We start from the raw sequence: 16,842 nt of genomic DNA, 5'->3' as shown, positions 1-16,842 counted from the left end.
CTAACATGTTGCTCGATCACGTCACAATATCGAAAAGTGGAACGACAGGAGCCGCTTGTGCCATTTTGCATATTCTGAATGAGCTGTATACATGTCCAAAACATGCTCCTAAAACCTGAATAATATCGGCATATCTCACATGTCTTAGCCAGAAAATGCTCCATTTGGAATATGATGTTGACACGAGCCTCATCAAATTCAGAATGTTGTCGGATTCGGAATAATAGTGGAATATGAGTGTGCAGGTAAACGTAGTCATTGCCCCTCCATGGCTGTTTCAGGATCCTTCCAGTAACAGCTTCCCACTGTGGTTTTATGTTGCGTAAGGGAGTGAGCTCACTTTAAATCCCCTCTCCTCGTGTCTTATCAGGCCACCGTAGCCGAGAAGCTGAGTCATGGCTGTCCCTACTGTGAGGCAGTGTTTGCCACCAAGGTGCGCCTGCAGAAGCACAAGCTGTGGAACCACCCGGACAGGGCCGGCGTGGAGCCCAAGGACGAGCAGCCTAAGCTTCAAAAGGCCCCCGTCAAGTCCAACACCAAGAAAAGGTGACATGGGATTTAGAGCTCAAATTCCCACCCACATAATTGGTGCTATAGTGACGTCGTAATGCTGACCGCCCAAAATCTTTCAGGCCCATGGAGAACAGTCCCCCCTCTCCCGTGTTCTTCAAAGTGAAAAAGACCCACGAGGTGTCCACGCCCTCCCACAACGGAGAGCTGGCCCACCAGAAGAGTGAGAGGAAACTGCACAGCCACAGCCAGCCTTCGCAGCAGATTCACCAGTCCCAGCCGGTCCAGCCTCAGTCCCAGCAGTCCCACAGCGGGTCGTCCGATGGGGAGGGCAGCGACAGCGAAGGGGACAGCATCCCCACTTCTTTCCCCGACGAAGACCCGGAGCGAATGAGGCACAGTAAGATTACAACATATCTTTTTCGTGATGGACCACGTGTTCTCGTTATACGCCTGTGTGTGTTTGACCGTTCCGTCTCTTGAGCCAGGACGGAAGCAGAAAACACCGAAGAAGTTCACCGGAGAGCAGCCTTCCATATCCGGAACATTTGGATTGAAAGGTAAATGATGGTAAATGATGTAATCAAGTAATCTCCTGTGGGTGTGATATTAAATGGCCGGCGTGTAGGATTTAGGGGGATCTATTGGCAGAAATGGAATATAGTATAGACTCCTTTTCTGGAGGTGAACATGATGACGCTTGGTAATGCCGCCATACTTTTGTGCTACACTGGTTACAGAAAATATGAAAACACTGGCGATAGCAATGTGCTTTGTGGATGAAGCAAGTTGTTTAATTTGACCCATTTGGCTGCTGGCTAGTTAGCGCGCTACATCACTAATTCCACCAATGGTTTCACACTGGTTACCAAAAATAAGCCCAACAGCAGGCCATCTCTTCATCTCCCGGTTGAGGTGGTTAGCGGAAGGCTAAGCTAAACTATTAGCAATGTTTTCTCTCCATCTCTGAAACGCTTGGCCGATGTTGGAGACTCTAATCAAGTCCATTCATAGCCACGGGTCCATCGGTGTACGAGTTGTTTTGTTTTGCTTAGCTTAGAATGAGCCCTTCATACCTACATATGGAGAGGTTTGAGGCGTTCAGAAGAACTGAAGAACATCGTGTAATGGGCTCTGTGAGGGATTACGAGTGATTCCCCACTGCTGCCGATCAATGGTGCTGGTCTTTGAACGCACCGAGCAGACATCACGTACACACAGCTTTCCCAGCATCTCTCTTTCTCTTTCTGTCTCATTCATATGCTGAAAATGTCTCATGACTCATATAGCGGCGCTGTAAACTACTTATCACCACGTATCAAACAATCCAACCACAGATTGCAGGACTCTCTTCTCTCTCAGTGCATCTGTCACTGATTCAGTATAACTCAAAACAACTTCCTCTTCTCAGTTACTACCTCTTTTTTCATATCCAGTATCAACTTTCTCTTGTTCAGCCCTCTCCTCCATCTGTCCCTCTCTGCTTGTATCGCTCACTTTACCTTAAATACGTTCAATGGAAGTATTAATTACTTCCACGCCCGTGTGTGTGTGTGTGTTGCAGGTATGACTAAGGTGGAGGAGAAGCTGAAGGCGGGTCGTGTGAAGAGGTCAGAAGGGAGTGGGTTCAGTGAGGAGCCCCAGAGAAGACCGACTTCAAGTCAGTCCTCCAAGAAAGATCCAGCTGCAACCAGCTCTGGTGAACACCTAGATCTTTTAAATAAATCAATTCACAAATATAAATGCAGAGTTTTAGATCTTGGTATTGTTACCAGTGATACCAGTACAAATATCTGGTCATTTCTCTACAAAACCCAGTTTTTAACTCAAATCCATCACTCATGGATGATGTCATGTTGCCTTCCTTTTCTTATGCCTAAATAGGATGTATGATAAACAAAATAGTGAGATAGGACTAAACCGTAATTATTTTCATTATTGAACAATGTTTCTTTTATTTTGTCAATCAATCATTTAGTATAACAAATTTCAGAAAATAGTAAAAAATGTCCCATAATTTCTAAGAGCCCAATATGATTATTGTTCTTGTTTTGTCTAACAAAAAGTCCAAATTGAATTAATTAAAATGTATTATTATTTAATGAAACAGCAACAAAACCTCACATTTGATAAATGAGACCAATGAATATTTACCAATTTAAAACACTTGTATTGTACATTTTACCATCAAAATTGTTTAAAATCTATTTTCTGCTTATCAGCTAATGGATTAATCGACTAATTGTTACCGTTGTTGTTGTTATTATGATATTTGTCTAAGAATAACTTAACAAGCCCCAACTTTCCGCAGCTGACTGTTTTAATACTTGGTACTATGGAAAAGGTTTGGTCTGCAACTAACAGTATCGCGGTTTGATGAACCAAAGTGATGTTTAGTGTAATTCAAGATGACATGTGATACCTGCTGGATGTCCTGGTTAAAATGCTGACACCTTGTGCCAAACAGAGATAGCAATTTATGACCCCAAAAATAATAAGAAGACATTATTTTGTGAAATTATAAATATGTTTGATAAGTAAATGGCCACTATATACACAAATAAGCCTGTTCCAGACTATCAAGAACCTCTTTTTAGGCTTCATCCTAGCAGGGAGTCTTTTACATCCCAACACATTATCACTTGTGAACACAAGGATTGAATGAACCTGTGAGGTAAACATGAACACTAAGTACACAAATGGAAATGTTATACCCCTCAGAGGGCCATCTGACGGAGTAACACTTGTTTCCACATGTTTTCTAAGGGGCCGACACCCAATGGCAGCGAGCGATCCACGAGCGAGGTGAGGTGGTGTGTCCCACCTGCTCCATCGTCACCAGGAAAACAATCCACGGCCTCAAGAAACACATGGAGATTTGCCAGAAGGTCAGTGGGCGAAGCAGATGTCCATCAGACTGGAACTTCTGATGGAGCTTGTCTGAAGGTTTTCCTATCAGACTAGTTGATTCTTTGTACTTGTGGATCCCTGATAATGTTACATTGTAAAAGAACGAGATGAGCTAGTTAAAGTTAGCTTTTAGCAGTTTCGCTTAGCTAAATGAGCTAACAGCATAGCAACATTTGGAAAAAACTAACCTAATCAGACACTTAGGCACTTTATATTGTAATTCATTACCATGAATACTGTTCAGATTAATCACAGCACAGTACTGCTAATAAAGAAGCTAACAGCTAATGTACGGAAGTTCCATTCAGTTCAAGCTCCAAACACTAAAAATGGGCATTGGGCAAAGGTAAATTAAAACAAATCTTGTCATTAACTTAGTAGTTTTAATGATGTGTTATTAGAGGTTTTGTAAACAGCTCATAATTCATAATTCATTCATCTAGTACTCATTTTCACTGAGCAGAGCCTGAAGGCATCATAATGTACCTAGTGAACCTCCGTTGGTTAGCCGTTAGCGGTGGTGCTAACGTTACTAGCTCTCCTCCTGTTGGTTAGCCGTTAGCGGTGCTGCTAACGTTACTAGCTCTCCTCCTGTTGGTTAGCCGTTAGCGGTGGTGCTAACGTTACTAGCTCTCCTCCTGTTGGTTAGCCGTTAGCGGTGCTGCTAACGTTACTAGCTCTCCTCCTGTTGGTTAGCCGTTAGCGGTGCTGCTTACGTTACTAGCGCTCCTCCTGTTGGTTAGCCGTTAGCGGTGGTGCTAACGTTACTAGCTCTCCTCCTGTTGGTTAGCCATTAGCGGTGCTGCTAACGTTACTAGCTCTCCTCCTGTTGGTTTAAACACTGATTGGTTGTTTACAATGAAACATGATCAGAGATCAGAGACTAGAAACGCATGTTCTACTGAATATTGGAGGAGAATGATTGTCAGTAAAACTTTATTTCAAAATACAGTTTACAAATTGTGAACCACAATGCTTTTCTTTCTATGAAATAAAGCTCTCTGGACCCAGAGCTGTCATTTCCACATTGGATTGTAACTTTCACTTCAACGTTATTGGACACCTCTCCCTGAGGACTCCACTGTGCAGAGTCCAGGGAGCCTTTACAGTAATGATATCGATTAGACGGCTGTAGAAATAACATCAGGCGGTGCAGCGTTCTCGTGTAATATCATTCACTCATCTGCGCCGCTTTGAAAGCTAATATCAGTGGAAATGGATCAAGGGAAAGGACACTGTGCACTCCTGCGGTTTTGTTTCCATTGGACTCGATTGTGGTGAATAGCAGCAATAAACGAGGTCGTGGTGACCGTTATATTGAGCGTTCTCGAGGACAAACCAGCCGGAGCGGTGCAGCAGCCTCCGGGCCCTTCGGACAGACGTGTTCCTACAGCTGTGTTAATGGCTGCTTGGCCCAGAGACCCGTGTGACTCTATTAAGGTGACAGTCTGCCGTAAAGCAATGGCAGAATCACCGCATTACCACCGGGTCAGTCACCGTCGAAACACCTCTGTCTCCAAATCAATACTGAGGCGAGGAGGGTCATCTACAAAAAAGTGTTAAATTGGTGTTGAATTGGCTTTTCTGCTTCCCAAAAGTTGCTTGACGTGGCCTTTGTCCTTTTTGTTTCCACCAGAATTGCGCACTAATAACAAACTCTATTGGGTTACAGCAGTAGAGTGCTTTATTGATGGAGCCAATAAAGAGCACAGCCAGCGATAGTTGGGTTACTTGTTAATAGAAATGTTATTTGATCTTCTCTTTGGCCTTTAACCCCTTGCAGCTCCAGGATGCCCTGAAGTGCCAGCAGTGCCACAAACAGTTCAGGTCCAAGGCCGGCCTCAACTACCACACCATGGCTGAGCACAGCACCAAGGTACATCCTCAGAGGAGCGCTCACGTGCGAGACCATGAACGACAGTGTGGCGACTCCAGTCCATTAAGTCAGTCCACGGTAATGCCACTACTGCAGCGCCACCACGTAACAATTTGTCCGATTTATTTTGGGTTTTTTCATGTGTATGTTGACTCAGAACGCGAATTTTACGAGGCGAAAGAGCGATGTCATATTCAGTACGTACAACAACACGGAGGCTCTGTAGCGTAGACTGTATTTAAGAAGTGGACGTAGTCATCGTGACGTCTCTGGTAGCGACCTGTCAATCACCGTGTAGCCCCGCCCTAAAGCATCCCCTGCTTTATGGTCTGTTTGACTCTAAATGGACCATAATGTACTAAATGAACATCATGCTGTATTGAAGAAGACTTGAAACTAGAGATTGAGACCATAAACTCATGTTTACAATGTTTACTGAGGTAATAAATCAAGAGAGAAGTAGAGTCATTTTCTCATAGACTTCTATACAACCAGAGGAGTCGCGTCACCCCAAAAGAACTCGTGAACTTCCTAGTAAACAAACACAGTCGGTGCAGCGTGCACATCTTCCCTCTCCTCACTCTACTGAAACTTGATCTCTTTCATCTCGGTTGCCAATAAATTACTAATGCAGTAAAAGTTAAAGCCGTTGGAACACGGTTGCTGATGTGGGCTACATTTTAAATTACGTGTCATGAGGGACATTTAGCCAGTTTGCACAAAATCAAACCGGTTTTAAGCTTGTACGCCAGGAACAACAGGCAAAACCGGAACCAGCCGACCCAACTCTGCTGTCTGACTTTGTTTAAAACTGGTCTTTGCCCCTTAAACCATCACTCGGTAGTCCGGATGAGGATGCGTTTGGGGATCTAATGTTTCACTGCTGTCACGCTGACCCACTGAACAGGGTAGTTAGTTATTAATAGACACCAAAGCACAACACCCATTCAGGAGGCGGTCAGACTTACACTTTGCTAGTGTCAGCTTTCCCTGTGTTTGGTGAGCGGTGTCCTGCATGTACACATGTTCCCTGATAGGTATGCATCCACAGGCAAAAAAACCCGCATCTTCCCTCGTGAGCTACATCACATCCTATGTGTTGCATATTCACTGTCGGCCCGCCGCGCCCGTCTCGAAAATAAATTGAATGTCTGTAGACGATCATGCGTTTGAACTGCCGATGGTGTTCTCGTCCTTGAAGCGCTCACATTTCTTCTCTGCAGCTGTCTTCACTCGTGACAGCAGAGAGCTTCATTAGGAAAGTATCGTGACACTCCTGCATTAGAGCGACGGCACGGCTATGAAAGTGTGCTAAATAATTCAGCGATGCCCGGTTCAAAAAAAGTATCGTGAAAGATTGATGAATGGATGTGCGTGCGGCAAACCTTGTAGCGTTTTTGTGTTCTTGTGTGAGAACATAGTATATGATATACATACAGTATATGAACATGCATGTTTATGTGGAAACAGCATGCAGCACGATGTGTGTGTGTGTGTGATGCTCAGAGGTTTCTCTTCGTCGGCAAACTTTCCCGCAACATTTTCTTCAGATTAGATAATTAAAACTTTTGTGACAAGCTGTGCTGAGCTGTGATTGTGCTCCAGACTCAGCATCATGTGCAGGTTTGACTCGTGTCACACTGCTTCTTTTTCTTTCTTCGTTTTTCTATCTAAAAGAAAACTTTCAACGGGAGTAAATTCAAAAATCAAAGAATGAGAAGGAATCAGAGTTACAGAATATTAAGACACACCCGTACCTCTGATGCCTGTATATCTAGTTAACAGATATACAATAAATCATGCTATTTATTGTTGTTTATCTTATATACACCCCCCCCCCCCCCCCCAGGTGCCCCGGGCTAACAGAGGGACAGGGGTCACCCACCGGGTTTGACCTTGTTGTTGGCATCGCTGCAGCGACACCGCCTCCTCTTCCTCTCACTCCTCTTTCTCTCGTGTTTTCTCTTTTTCTTTTTTGTTGCTCTCTGTCTCTGATGGCGGCATTAAGAATACATGCCGATGCAGTGTCGTGCTCTCTGCTCCCGCCGGTGTAAATCAGTGGCTGAGCGGGATTTTAAGCGAAGCACGTTTGGCGGCATATCTCATCTCCTTCTCACCTTCCCGGAGAGCTACGCTCGTGTTCTCAAGTCATCTCAATTGTTTCTCCGAGCGTTAACACGGGAGGAAACACACGAGGTTTTGCTCCTCTGGGACTCCTCGGTGAGACTCTCTCCTGGCAGCGCCGCCATCTGTTGTTCTGGTCTTGGCTGCGGCGTTCTGTCGTTACCAGCCAGCACTCGAGTGAAAACACGAGTTTGACAGTTGTTAGAAATATGCCTTCAGTAACGGCCTCGCCATGAAAACGTTCAATGATCCTGGCGCTGTGCGTTTGCCGAGATGGAAAACACATTTTCGTCACCATTTTTGTTGTTTCTTTTTAAAACAAGGGGTAGAGAGGCAGAGGGGGGGGTGTTGTTGTGATGGGATGCTCTAATGCGACGTTGTGTTTGTCTCCTCAGCCCTCGGGAAGCGAAGGCCAGATGGGCGACAAGCACGAGGAGAGAGAACGTCTGCGGCGAGTTCTCAAACAGATGGGACGAATCAAGTGTCCTAGCGAGGTACACACTCTGTTTGTCTCCTCGTGTCCTTTTCTCTTTCTCCCATTCTTTGCTTCCTTCGTCCAACTTTTCTGTCTTTCATGTCACATGTTACTCTCTCCTCTCGGGTATCGTTAGGATTTTATTGATATTAGTACTATTATCGATACTTTTATCGGTTCTTTATGGTTATTTTGTGAGAAAAAAAGACAATTAATTAAGAAAATATGTCCCAAAATCTTTAAACTACAATCTCAGCTAAACAATGAGCTCAGTGATCATCTTTCATTGATGATCCTGTTCTTCTGATCAAACTCCGTATGACATCACTAACGTATGACATCACTGCCGTTACCTGCTGGCTGCTCCACAGACAGACTGATGTTCTGCTTGTTGGTCACATGTTGTGATGAACTTACTTATGAGGGTTTTATTGTGTTTGAGACGACCAGAGTTCTACAATGTTTCCTTCTCTCTGATCATGATGTGAGTCTCACGCTATACTGAGAGGAGACAGAGACACAGAGAGACAAAGAGACAGAGAGACAGAGAGAGGACGTTTGAGACGAGACGTCTCACTCAGGAACTAAAAAAGTACCGATAGCAGAACCGATAACTCCGGACTGCAACGATACTCCGTGTTTTTACTAATTTAGAACCAGTTCCTGTTTAGAACCGAGTTTCAGGACGGGGGGGGGGGCACTCTTACTCTCCTCATCTGTCTGTTTGGATTTTATTTCTCTCTCTCTCTCTCTCTCTCTCTCTCTCTCTCTCTCTCTCTCTCTCTCTCTCCTTTTTTCCTTCATGCCTCGTTCTTGACTTGTTGCCCAAAACCACATCAACACTTTACTCACACTAGAGTGCAAAAAGACAGAGAGGAAGAAATAAATAGACTCTCTCCTCTCCTGTGACGTGTCCTCACGCTGATGAATGAGCAGTTTCCTGTAATATTGTTCCATTACACCTACATGCCGTCACACTAACCCAGTTTCCTGCTTAATGTGTGTTTTTCATTCTGTCTCATTTCTGTCACTGGCCCCACTCGATCACACAAACATTATGTGTGCACACACACACACACACACATGCAGGGCTGTTCGGCCCACTTTTCCAGCCTGATGGGCTACCAGTACCACCAGAAACGTTGTGGGAGAGAGTTCTCTGACGTTGAGAAGCCTGTGTTTCTGTGCCAGCACTGTGGGAAAACCTACCACTCCAAGGCTGGCAGGGATTACCACGTGCGTACCGAACACTCTCCGGCCATCGTCAACACCGCCGCCGCCGTGACGGCCGCCAACAACAGGGACATTACCACCGACACCAACAACAACACTGGCAAAGAGAGGGTAAGATCATCCTGGGAGACGGTCTTTGTTGTAGGAGACGGGCCTTTTTTCAGTTCCCCACTGATGAAGCATTTTTTAAACTTGATTTTACTGTAATAAATAGGGATGGCCCGAGCAGACTCTTTCTGTTCCGGGACTGAAACTGAAAACGAAGCCCGATGGGCTGAAGTCCTACACAGACTCGATACACAATATGCAAGATTTTATGGATGCAAGCCAAGACAACTAGGCTGTACACACGTTAACACGCCATAAGGCCACTCACACGTACACACACTCGCCTCTCTCTTTAACCGACACACACGGACCTCGGCTCGGCTTCTTCCTAGAAGAGGAGAGACGATGTCATGCTTTAATCCAGGTTCTTAAGAACAAGGCACTGGATCAACTTTGTCCAAAGGGGGCCCGCTTAGGTCCACAAACAGAGCTGAAGACCGGCTCGCTTCGTGCGACCTGTTGAGGCTCTGGCTGGCTGTGGTTTATGGTTGAAAATCGTCTCTTGTACTCACTATTCATATTTGTGAATAAATGTTTTTTATGGACATTATTAAGCTTTTAAAAGACATTTTAGTAACAATTAAATTGTCTTCTTCGGTATCGGACCGATATCAGCGTTGGTATCGGTGCATCTCTTGTAATAACTAGTTTACAAACACTTCCCACTCAAAGAAGTGTGCTACTGCTCCCCCAGGTGGTGTCTGTGGAGTCTCCATCATTGGGGAAGAAGGAGCCGAGCCAGCCGGAGAAGAAGGACTGGCAGGAGAGTGCCCCGCCCGGCCAGCCGAGGGACAGGGAAAGAGAAGCCGGGGCGGACAAGGACAAGGAGAGGGAGCGAGTCAGAGACAGAGCGCCGCAGACCGCCAGCCCGGGGGACGACTTTGAACGGACGCCGAGCGGCAGAGTGAGGCGCCGGTCGGCTCAGGTGGCGGTGTTCCACCTGCAGGAGATCGCCGAGGACGAGCTGGCCAAAGACTGGGGCACCAAGCGCCGCATCAAGGACGACCTGGTGCCGGACAGCAAGAGGGTGAGGACGGAGGGCGGATCCATGAAGCACACGTAGTCCACATCACGTGCAGACTTGAACATAGTCGACATGATCCTGATCTTCTGATAGTCTGTAAATAATGCAGAGGTTATGTGCAAATCTGGTCCGAAACAAAAGGGGGGAAAATGATACGTGTCATTTTAGTTCCTGTTCAGACTTTTAACACAACAAACCAAGATGAGTAAACATGAATATATATGTATAGGTATCTGGTAGCGGCAGCGATCTGTCAATCACCGTGTAGCCCCGCCCTAAAGCATCCCCTGCTTTATGGTCTGTTTGACTCTAAATGGACCATAATGTACTAAATGAACATCATGCTGTATTGAAGAAGACTTGAAACTAGAGATTGAGACCATAAACTCATGTTTACAATGTTTACTGAGGTAATAAATCAAGAGAGAAGTAGAGTCATGTTCTCATAGACTTCTATACAACCAGAGGAGTCGCCCCCTGGTGGACACTAGAGAGAATGCAGCTTTAACACATGAAGCATCGGCAGCACGAGAGGTTGCCGCCTGGGTTATACATCGCTACGAATCAAAGCCAACATTTCCATGAGGAGGTTCCACAAAGAAAAAAAACAGATGTAAATGTGGCGGCCCTTTTTAATTTATATCCGTACTTTGACAGCATACGACTACCAGGAATACTGATATATATATGTATATATATATGTATATATATATATATATATATGTATGTGTGTATGTGTATGTGTATGTGTATATGTATATGTATATGTATATGTATATATATATGTATATGTATATATGTATATGTATATATATATATATATGTTTTTCTTTTGTGTGTAGTTAAACTACACCCGTCCCGGCCTCCCCAACTTCAGCCAGGAGCTTCTAGAGACCTGGAAGAACCAAGTGAAGGAGAAGGGCTTCATCTGCTGCATCAACGAAGTAAGAACACCGGCTGTTTTAACGCGTCTCCTAAATCCAGATTCAGAGATTTGTCTTGATATTGAGCACCAGGTTCATGATATTCCGGTTGATCTCACAGGACTGTGGATTGAGTTTGTTCTCTCGTGTTATTTCTGTTTGTTTTGTCTCAGAACTGTGAAGCGGTGTATTCCAGTGTATCGGGACTAAAAGCACACCTTGCCAACTGCAGCCAGGTATAAAACCCACCAACCGGGTTACATTTGTCTCTGTGTCTACTGTAGTAGAAATAACAACACGCACATACACATAGAACTTTAACCCACATTTATATAAATAAACTCATATAAATATGAGTTATTTAGAAGAGGCATAAAGGACGTTACAGACTTCTCTCACCTGATTCGGGAAAACTATATATTTAAAATAGCTGAAAATGTTGTTATTATTGCACCAACACATGAAAGCAATACAAACTAAAATGTACGAGAAAAATGTTATATAATGGCTGCAGATTCACAAAAGCATGTAGTGATGTAGACGTTGTTCTGAGCTACATAACACGTATATATACTGTGTGTGTGTGTGTGTGTGTGCGTGCGTGTGTGTCTGTGTTGCAGGGTGGTGGAGAACTGGGAAAGTACACGTGTCTGATCTGTCAGAAGGACTTTAGCTCGGAGAGCGGTGTGAAGTACCACATCAGCAAGACACACTCACAGGTGGGTCAGCCTCAGCGGCAAACCTCTATATTATTTATGATTACTGAAAGTATTCTCTCATGGGCATATTTCTGTTAACATAAAATAAAACCCTACAGAAGTTGGTCTATAGATAGATAACAAGGTGTTACGCCTGTGTTGTGCAAACAAGTGCATTACTTGTGGGAACAAATTCACACAGATCTTGTCAACACATCAGAAATATGTGTAAAACAATAATTTGTTTTGTTGATACACACATTTTGTTGCCACTAAAAATTCCCACACATAAAAGCCTGGTGCCCAAAATGTTTAAAATCTGAAATGATTAACGTCTTATGGGGCTTCATATTACTGTATTCAGACGAGGTGGCTTACCCCAACTAATGGACTCTTCGCTATGCCCCGCCCCTTGGATGCAGACTGGCCAATCATAGCGCAGCATCAGCCAGCTGTGACCAGGGTCCGATATACGTTTCTAAAAACGTTACGTTTCCACGTAAAACATCGTGTAGCTAAGATTAGCAGCTAGCGTTAGCATTTCTATGCTAACGCTAGCTACTGACATTGTACTGAATGGACATATCCTTCTGTCTGCGTCTCTCTAAAATCGCTTTTTTCCCGAAAATGTAGATAATATTTATTCAAAGTGAAGTTAGTTACAGTGTGGGCTCCATGGTAACGTAGCTCTGACAGCTTGATAGAGTAGCAGTGGGGGCGGGGCTTAGCTAAAGGTAGACACAGTAGAAAAGTTATAGTTATATTTGGGATGCTAATTTTATTTTATATTCTGATCGATAGACGACCCTCCTTAACTGATCGTTAACAGTTGACCAACTAGACGGCTGGAAGGGGTTAGCCCAGAAGTTAGCAACAACTTACAGGTGCACTTAAGGTGGCCTGACCCTTAAGGTGGACCAGTGCTATCCTCCTTTTTGGTGCGTTTCCCCACGAAAACCAACAACACGTGTCAATTTCTGCTCGTTAAACGCATGCGGTCTTTTCAAAATATACTTCCGTCTTCACAGGAAACTCAGTCAGGTTTAGGCAACAAAAATACTTGCTTAGGGTGAGGAAAAGATCGTCTTATGGGTTAAAATAACCACGGTAAGTGCCGTTACTGAAGTACGCAAGTTACGTGACAAACACACCGATTGACTTCTCGTTTCACACGAGGAACAAACGGCGGTTGTATTCTGGATGAGACCGGCCTGACTTGTGAGTTCTATCTCCTCAGAACTGGTTTCGAGCAGCGGCCAGCCAAGTGGCCTCCAGCACGAAGAGCAAAGCGCTGGAGAACAACGGGCTCAAAGCCGAGGTGAGGAACGGCGCCACCACCACCGGCAAGAAGAGGGGCCGTAAGCCCAAAGAGCGCCCCCCTGTGGCCGAGCCTCTCCACACACAAACTGAAGCGTCGCCCGCCACTCAAAACTCAACCCCCGCCGTGACCCCCTCACAGTCCCCCGCCCGGATCCCCGACCCAACGGACGGTGCCAATCCGGGCCCAAACAGACAGCCCGTGCTCTGCGCTGCCAGACGAAGCAAACCCTAGAGGGCGCTGTTGTCAGAGAGGACGCTCGCTGTAAATGTGGTGACAGGAAGCTCAAAAAGACCTTTGTACCTCCGCAGGGACTCGGCACCGAGAAGCTAAATCAACCCTTAAGAAGTAAAACATTTAGTACTGACTTTTTCCAGAGTGTCTACCGTTATAAACAACGCTCTTGTAACGGTAGCGTTTTATTTCTTCATTCCGCTTTTGTCTCCTTTTTTTTATTTTTATTTTTATTTTTTTAAAGGCTCACATTTGGGTTTCTGCACTCACAGCGGGGGGGCGTCGGTAGTAAATCAAAGATGGCAGCGGTTTCTAAACGGATGCAGATTCTCTCTGCGATGTTCATGTTGTGTTTGAGAGGTTTTAAAAAAGAAAAGGATATTCTATTAGCATGGTGAAGTCATTTAATGATAGCTAGTGTTTTCACTTCCTTCTTTTCTTCCACAGATATACTGTACTGTGTACATAAACAATATATATATCTATATATCTATATACTCAAAGCAATGATGCCATCTGTCCTTTTTAAAGCCTGACACGTCCAATCGGATCATGAGCAGTCAGATTCTATTTCTTTTTGCAGTGTGTGCTGTAGTGCAATGAACTTGATTTTCCGAATTTCTTTCTGGTTTTACTTTTCTTGTTTTTTTTAACTTTTCATGTTTCAAGTAAGCAAATGTCACATAAGCTAAAATGTTGGTCAGTTCTTAATCAAATTCCCGTCTGTTTTTCCTGCAGCTATGACATTTGATTTTGTTTTTTAATCTGCATCACATGACGATGAAAGGTATCTGGTTTTTTGACGAAGTGTCAAAAGATTATTTCCACAGTTCTTTTACGCTTAAGTTAATAAGTGGGACACCCCCTTCCCCCTAAAAAAGCTTGAAAGCTTGTTGCACCGTCGCAGCACAATCAAAAGAAAAAAGATGCGACACCATTTTAAAAAGGAGGCCATGTTTGGGCTTCTGCTTTAGCTTGAATCAAAGAGCTGAGGAGAGAATATCTTTTTATAGAGAGGTTGAGGGGAAATAATCTTTTATTAAAAAAATAATCGCAAATGAAGATTCACTTATTACGATGTTTATGAATTAATTCCTGGATGCTCAAAGTTACCGCCTTGCACTTTAACCCTTAACCCCTCTCGCTCCCCTCTTGTATTTTTGCACTCCAGGAGTAATATTTTACTCTAGAGAATTAAAAAATAACTAAATTTCTCTTTACATGGATGACGCTGAACTCTCTCTAGATAGAATCTGTAATAATTATGACTCGCCACACAAAGCCATAACTGCTCCGAGTTAGTTTAGCTTCAGATATTTAAAAAATAATAGAAATCCATTATTATTAAATTAATTTTAACATCTAAAATGTGTGCAATCAGAGAATATTTTCACTTTAACGTGTTTAAAGTACTTGAAACCACAGTTATATTAACGATTCGTGCAAATGGATACAAATATTTGATTTATATTTGGAGTCTATGTCCATAGAAATAATGACTTGCTTGCGTAAAATAAAAACCTGACAGATCATAAATCTATTTTATATTCTCTCGTGTGTGTTACCCAGATATAGCAATCTGATAGCTGTGGACACGGCTGTGATGTGGGGATGTCCTGGTGAGATAACAAAGGGTGCTTCATCTGCCACTCTACCTTAATGGACCTGAAGTCCGATAATCCATCCTGCCGTCTGCTCCTCACTGGCAACGTCGTCTGAATTTTTTGCACCAACAAATGTCAATGTCATCATTTAAACAAAAATATTTAAAAAAAATTAAAAATCGAGCACTGATGTCAGCAGAACATTTAAAAAGAATAATATGTGTCCCAGGTGGTGTCATCCCTACGCCGTGACCGACTTTTTTTATATTGTAGAGCAAAGATTGGAGCTGAATTCACTCCATCATTAATCAACTGATGGAGCTTAAGTTCAGGTGGGGATGATTATGCATGTGTTCCGTCTCTGATGGACCTTTTATCTTCTATCCAGGTTCAAACTGACCGACGGGACGAGTTAGACAAGCACTGATCGGTCTGTGGACCTCGATATGGAGTTGTCCAGACCTTGTGTGTGTGTGTGTGGGTGTGCGTGCGTGCGTGTGTGTGATAAACAGTTAGCACCTTTGTAAAAGACTGGATGTCAGCGTTGGCACAGAAAGGGTTCATCAGCTGCTTGTTACTCGTTTCATCAATGACGTCACATTGACCGTGTTTACCTGACAAGCTTCGGTGTTGCAATATGATAGTTCTAGGCACTGCTTTTATGACAGTGGGTATTTTATATTTTATCACACCCTTTACTATCCGTCTTCCTACGATGTGGAAAACACACATATCTATCCCGCAGTGTGAGCTGACTGCAACAATGTGTATTAGAGAGTAACAGCAATACACCATGTTCAGCTGGTTTTGTTGGCTTGCTGATATTTTGATATTGTCTTCTCAAAAATTGTACGGCTTTTCTTTTTTTTCACACCCCCTACTTTTATTTGTTTGCTTTGAAAAATGCTTTTTACACATTATGAAATCTAAAAAGTTTTTAAAAAAAAGTTGATTAAAAACATTTGTAGACCACAAACATTGTCGGCCCGTGTGTCGGCTCCACTGTTATTTTATCCATTCTGACGATTGCACATGACTTGAGCTTTTCTTTTTCAGTACACGATGACAAACACAGTGAGAGAGTCCTTTGTTATTATCTACTCAATATGGGACAACAAGGCATATGTATGTGTGTTTGTTTCTGTATTTAGTGCACTTACTATACCATGAAATAGGCTTGACATAGGAGTGTTGTTGGAGCTTTCTAGTTACCCTGACTGTGTGTGGTGTGACTTTTGTACCCAGGGAAAAGCAGCAGGCTCAAGTGTCTTCCCTCTGTCAGCGATGTTATTTCCAAAAACCTTAGAAACGCCCCCAAGACAGCCTGAGGATTTCACCCTTTTATTTGGACAAAAAGAACAATGGTTCGTTTTGTATGCTACCTACTTTAAAACCGTTGAGGGTTTTAAGAGGCGATGTTGTAGCTCACACGTGGTTATGATATTTAGGTAACAGGTGAAATGAGACTAATGGTGTGTTAAAGATGTATCTGAAGTTAAGCTGTATAGAACCTAACGTAGGAGGCATCAGCGCCTCCACCGAGTCCGAGCTGTTACATTCTTTCTCCCAAACTTGTTGTATTACCTGTGCATTAGTATCCCTCAACTAATTAATAAAAGTTTGTTGACTAAAACGGTGTTAACTGTCAGCTTTTAATATAAATGTGTGTATATATATATAACACATATATATATACTTATATACACACACATATATAATACTTATTATTATTAACATGATTACTATCAAGTAATAATGATTATTATTAATATTACAACGATTTAGATCTATACGTGCAATTTGTA

The 16,842-nt window shown here is 43.4% G+C and overlaps 1 protein-coding gene across 6 annotated transcripts in view; it reads left to right on the top strand.

Annotated features, from left to right (window-relative positions):
* The window catches only part of znf512b (zinc finger protein 512B), a 34,536-nt gene extending 17,866 nt beyond the window's left edge, over positions 1-16,670 (top strand). For 3 of the 6 annotated variants that reach the window (XM_076101060.1, XM_076101030.1, XM_076101039.1), the window contains 13 exons: positions 371-546; positions 633-910; positions 999-1,070; positions 2,075-2,209; positions 3,277-3,398; positions 5,204-5,374; positions 7,816-7,914; positions 8,985-9,239; positions 9,931-10,263; positions 11,103-11,204; positions 11,357-11,419; positions 11,804-11,902; positions 13,119-16,670. In XM_076101060.1, the coding sequence (XP_075957175.1) occupies positions 371-546; positions 633-910; positions 999-1,070; positions 2,075-2,209; positions 3,277-3,398; positions 5,204-5,374; positions 7,816-7,914; positions 8,985-9,239; positions 9,931-10,263; positions 11,103-11,204; positions 11,357-11,419; positions 11,804-11,902; positions 13,119-13,433 (2,220 nt within the window). In that variant the 3' untranslated portion in view covers positions 13,434-16,670. The remainder of the gene's footprint in view (positions 1-370; positions 547-632; positions 911-998; positions 1,071-2,074; positions 2,210-3,276; positions 3,399-5,203; positions 5,375-7,815; positions 7,915-8,984; positions 9,240-9,930; positions 10,264-11,102; positions 11,205-11,356; positions 11,420-11,803; positions 11,903-13,118) is intronic. The other 3 variants (XM_076101046.1, XM_076101052.1, XM_076101069.1) reach the window with 3 other exon arrangements.
* The last annotated feature ends 172 nt before the right edge of the window (positions 16,671-16,842 follow it).

The sequence above is a fragment of the Anarhichas minor genome, unplaced genomic scaffold (genome assembly GCF_050575085.1).
Source record: "Anarhichas minor isolate MPS153535 unplaced genomic scaffold, ASM5057508v1 ptg000003l, whole genome shotgun sequence".
Lineage (NCBI taxonomy): Eukaryota > Metazoa > Chordata > Actinopteri > Perciformes > Anarhichadidae > Anarhichas > Anarhichas minor.
This window is presented reverse-complemented; position numbering and strand designations above follow the sequence as displayed.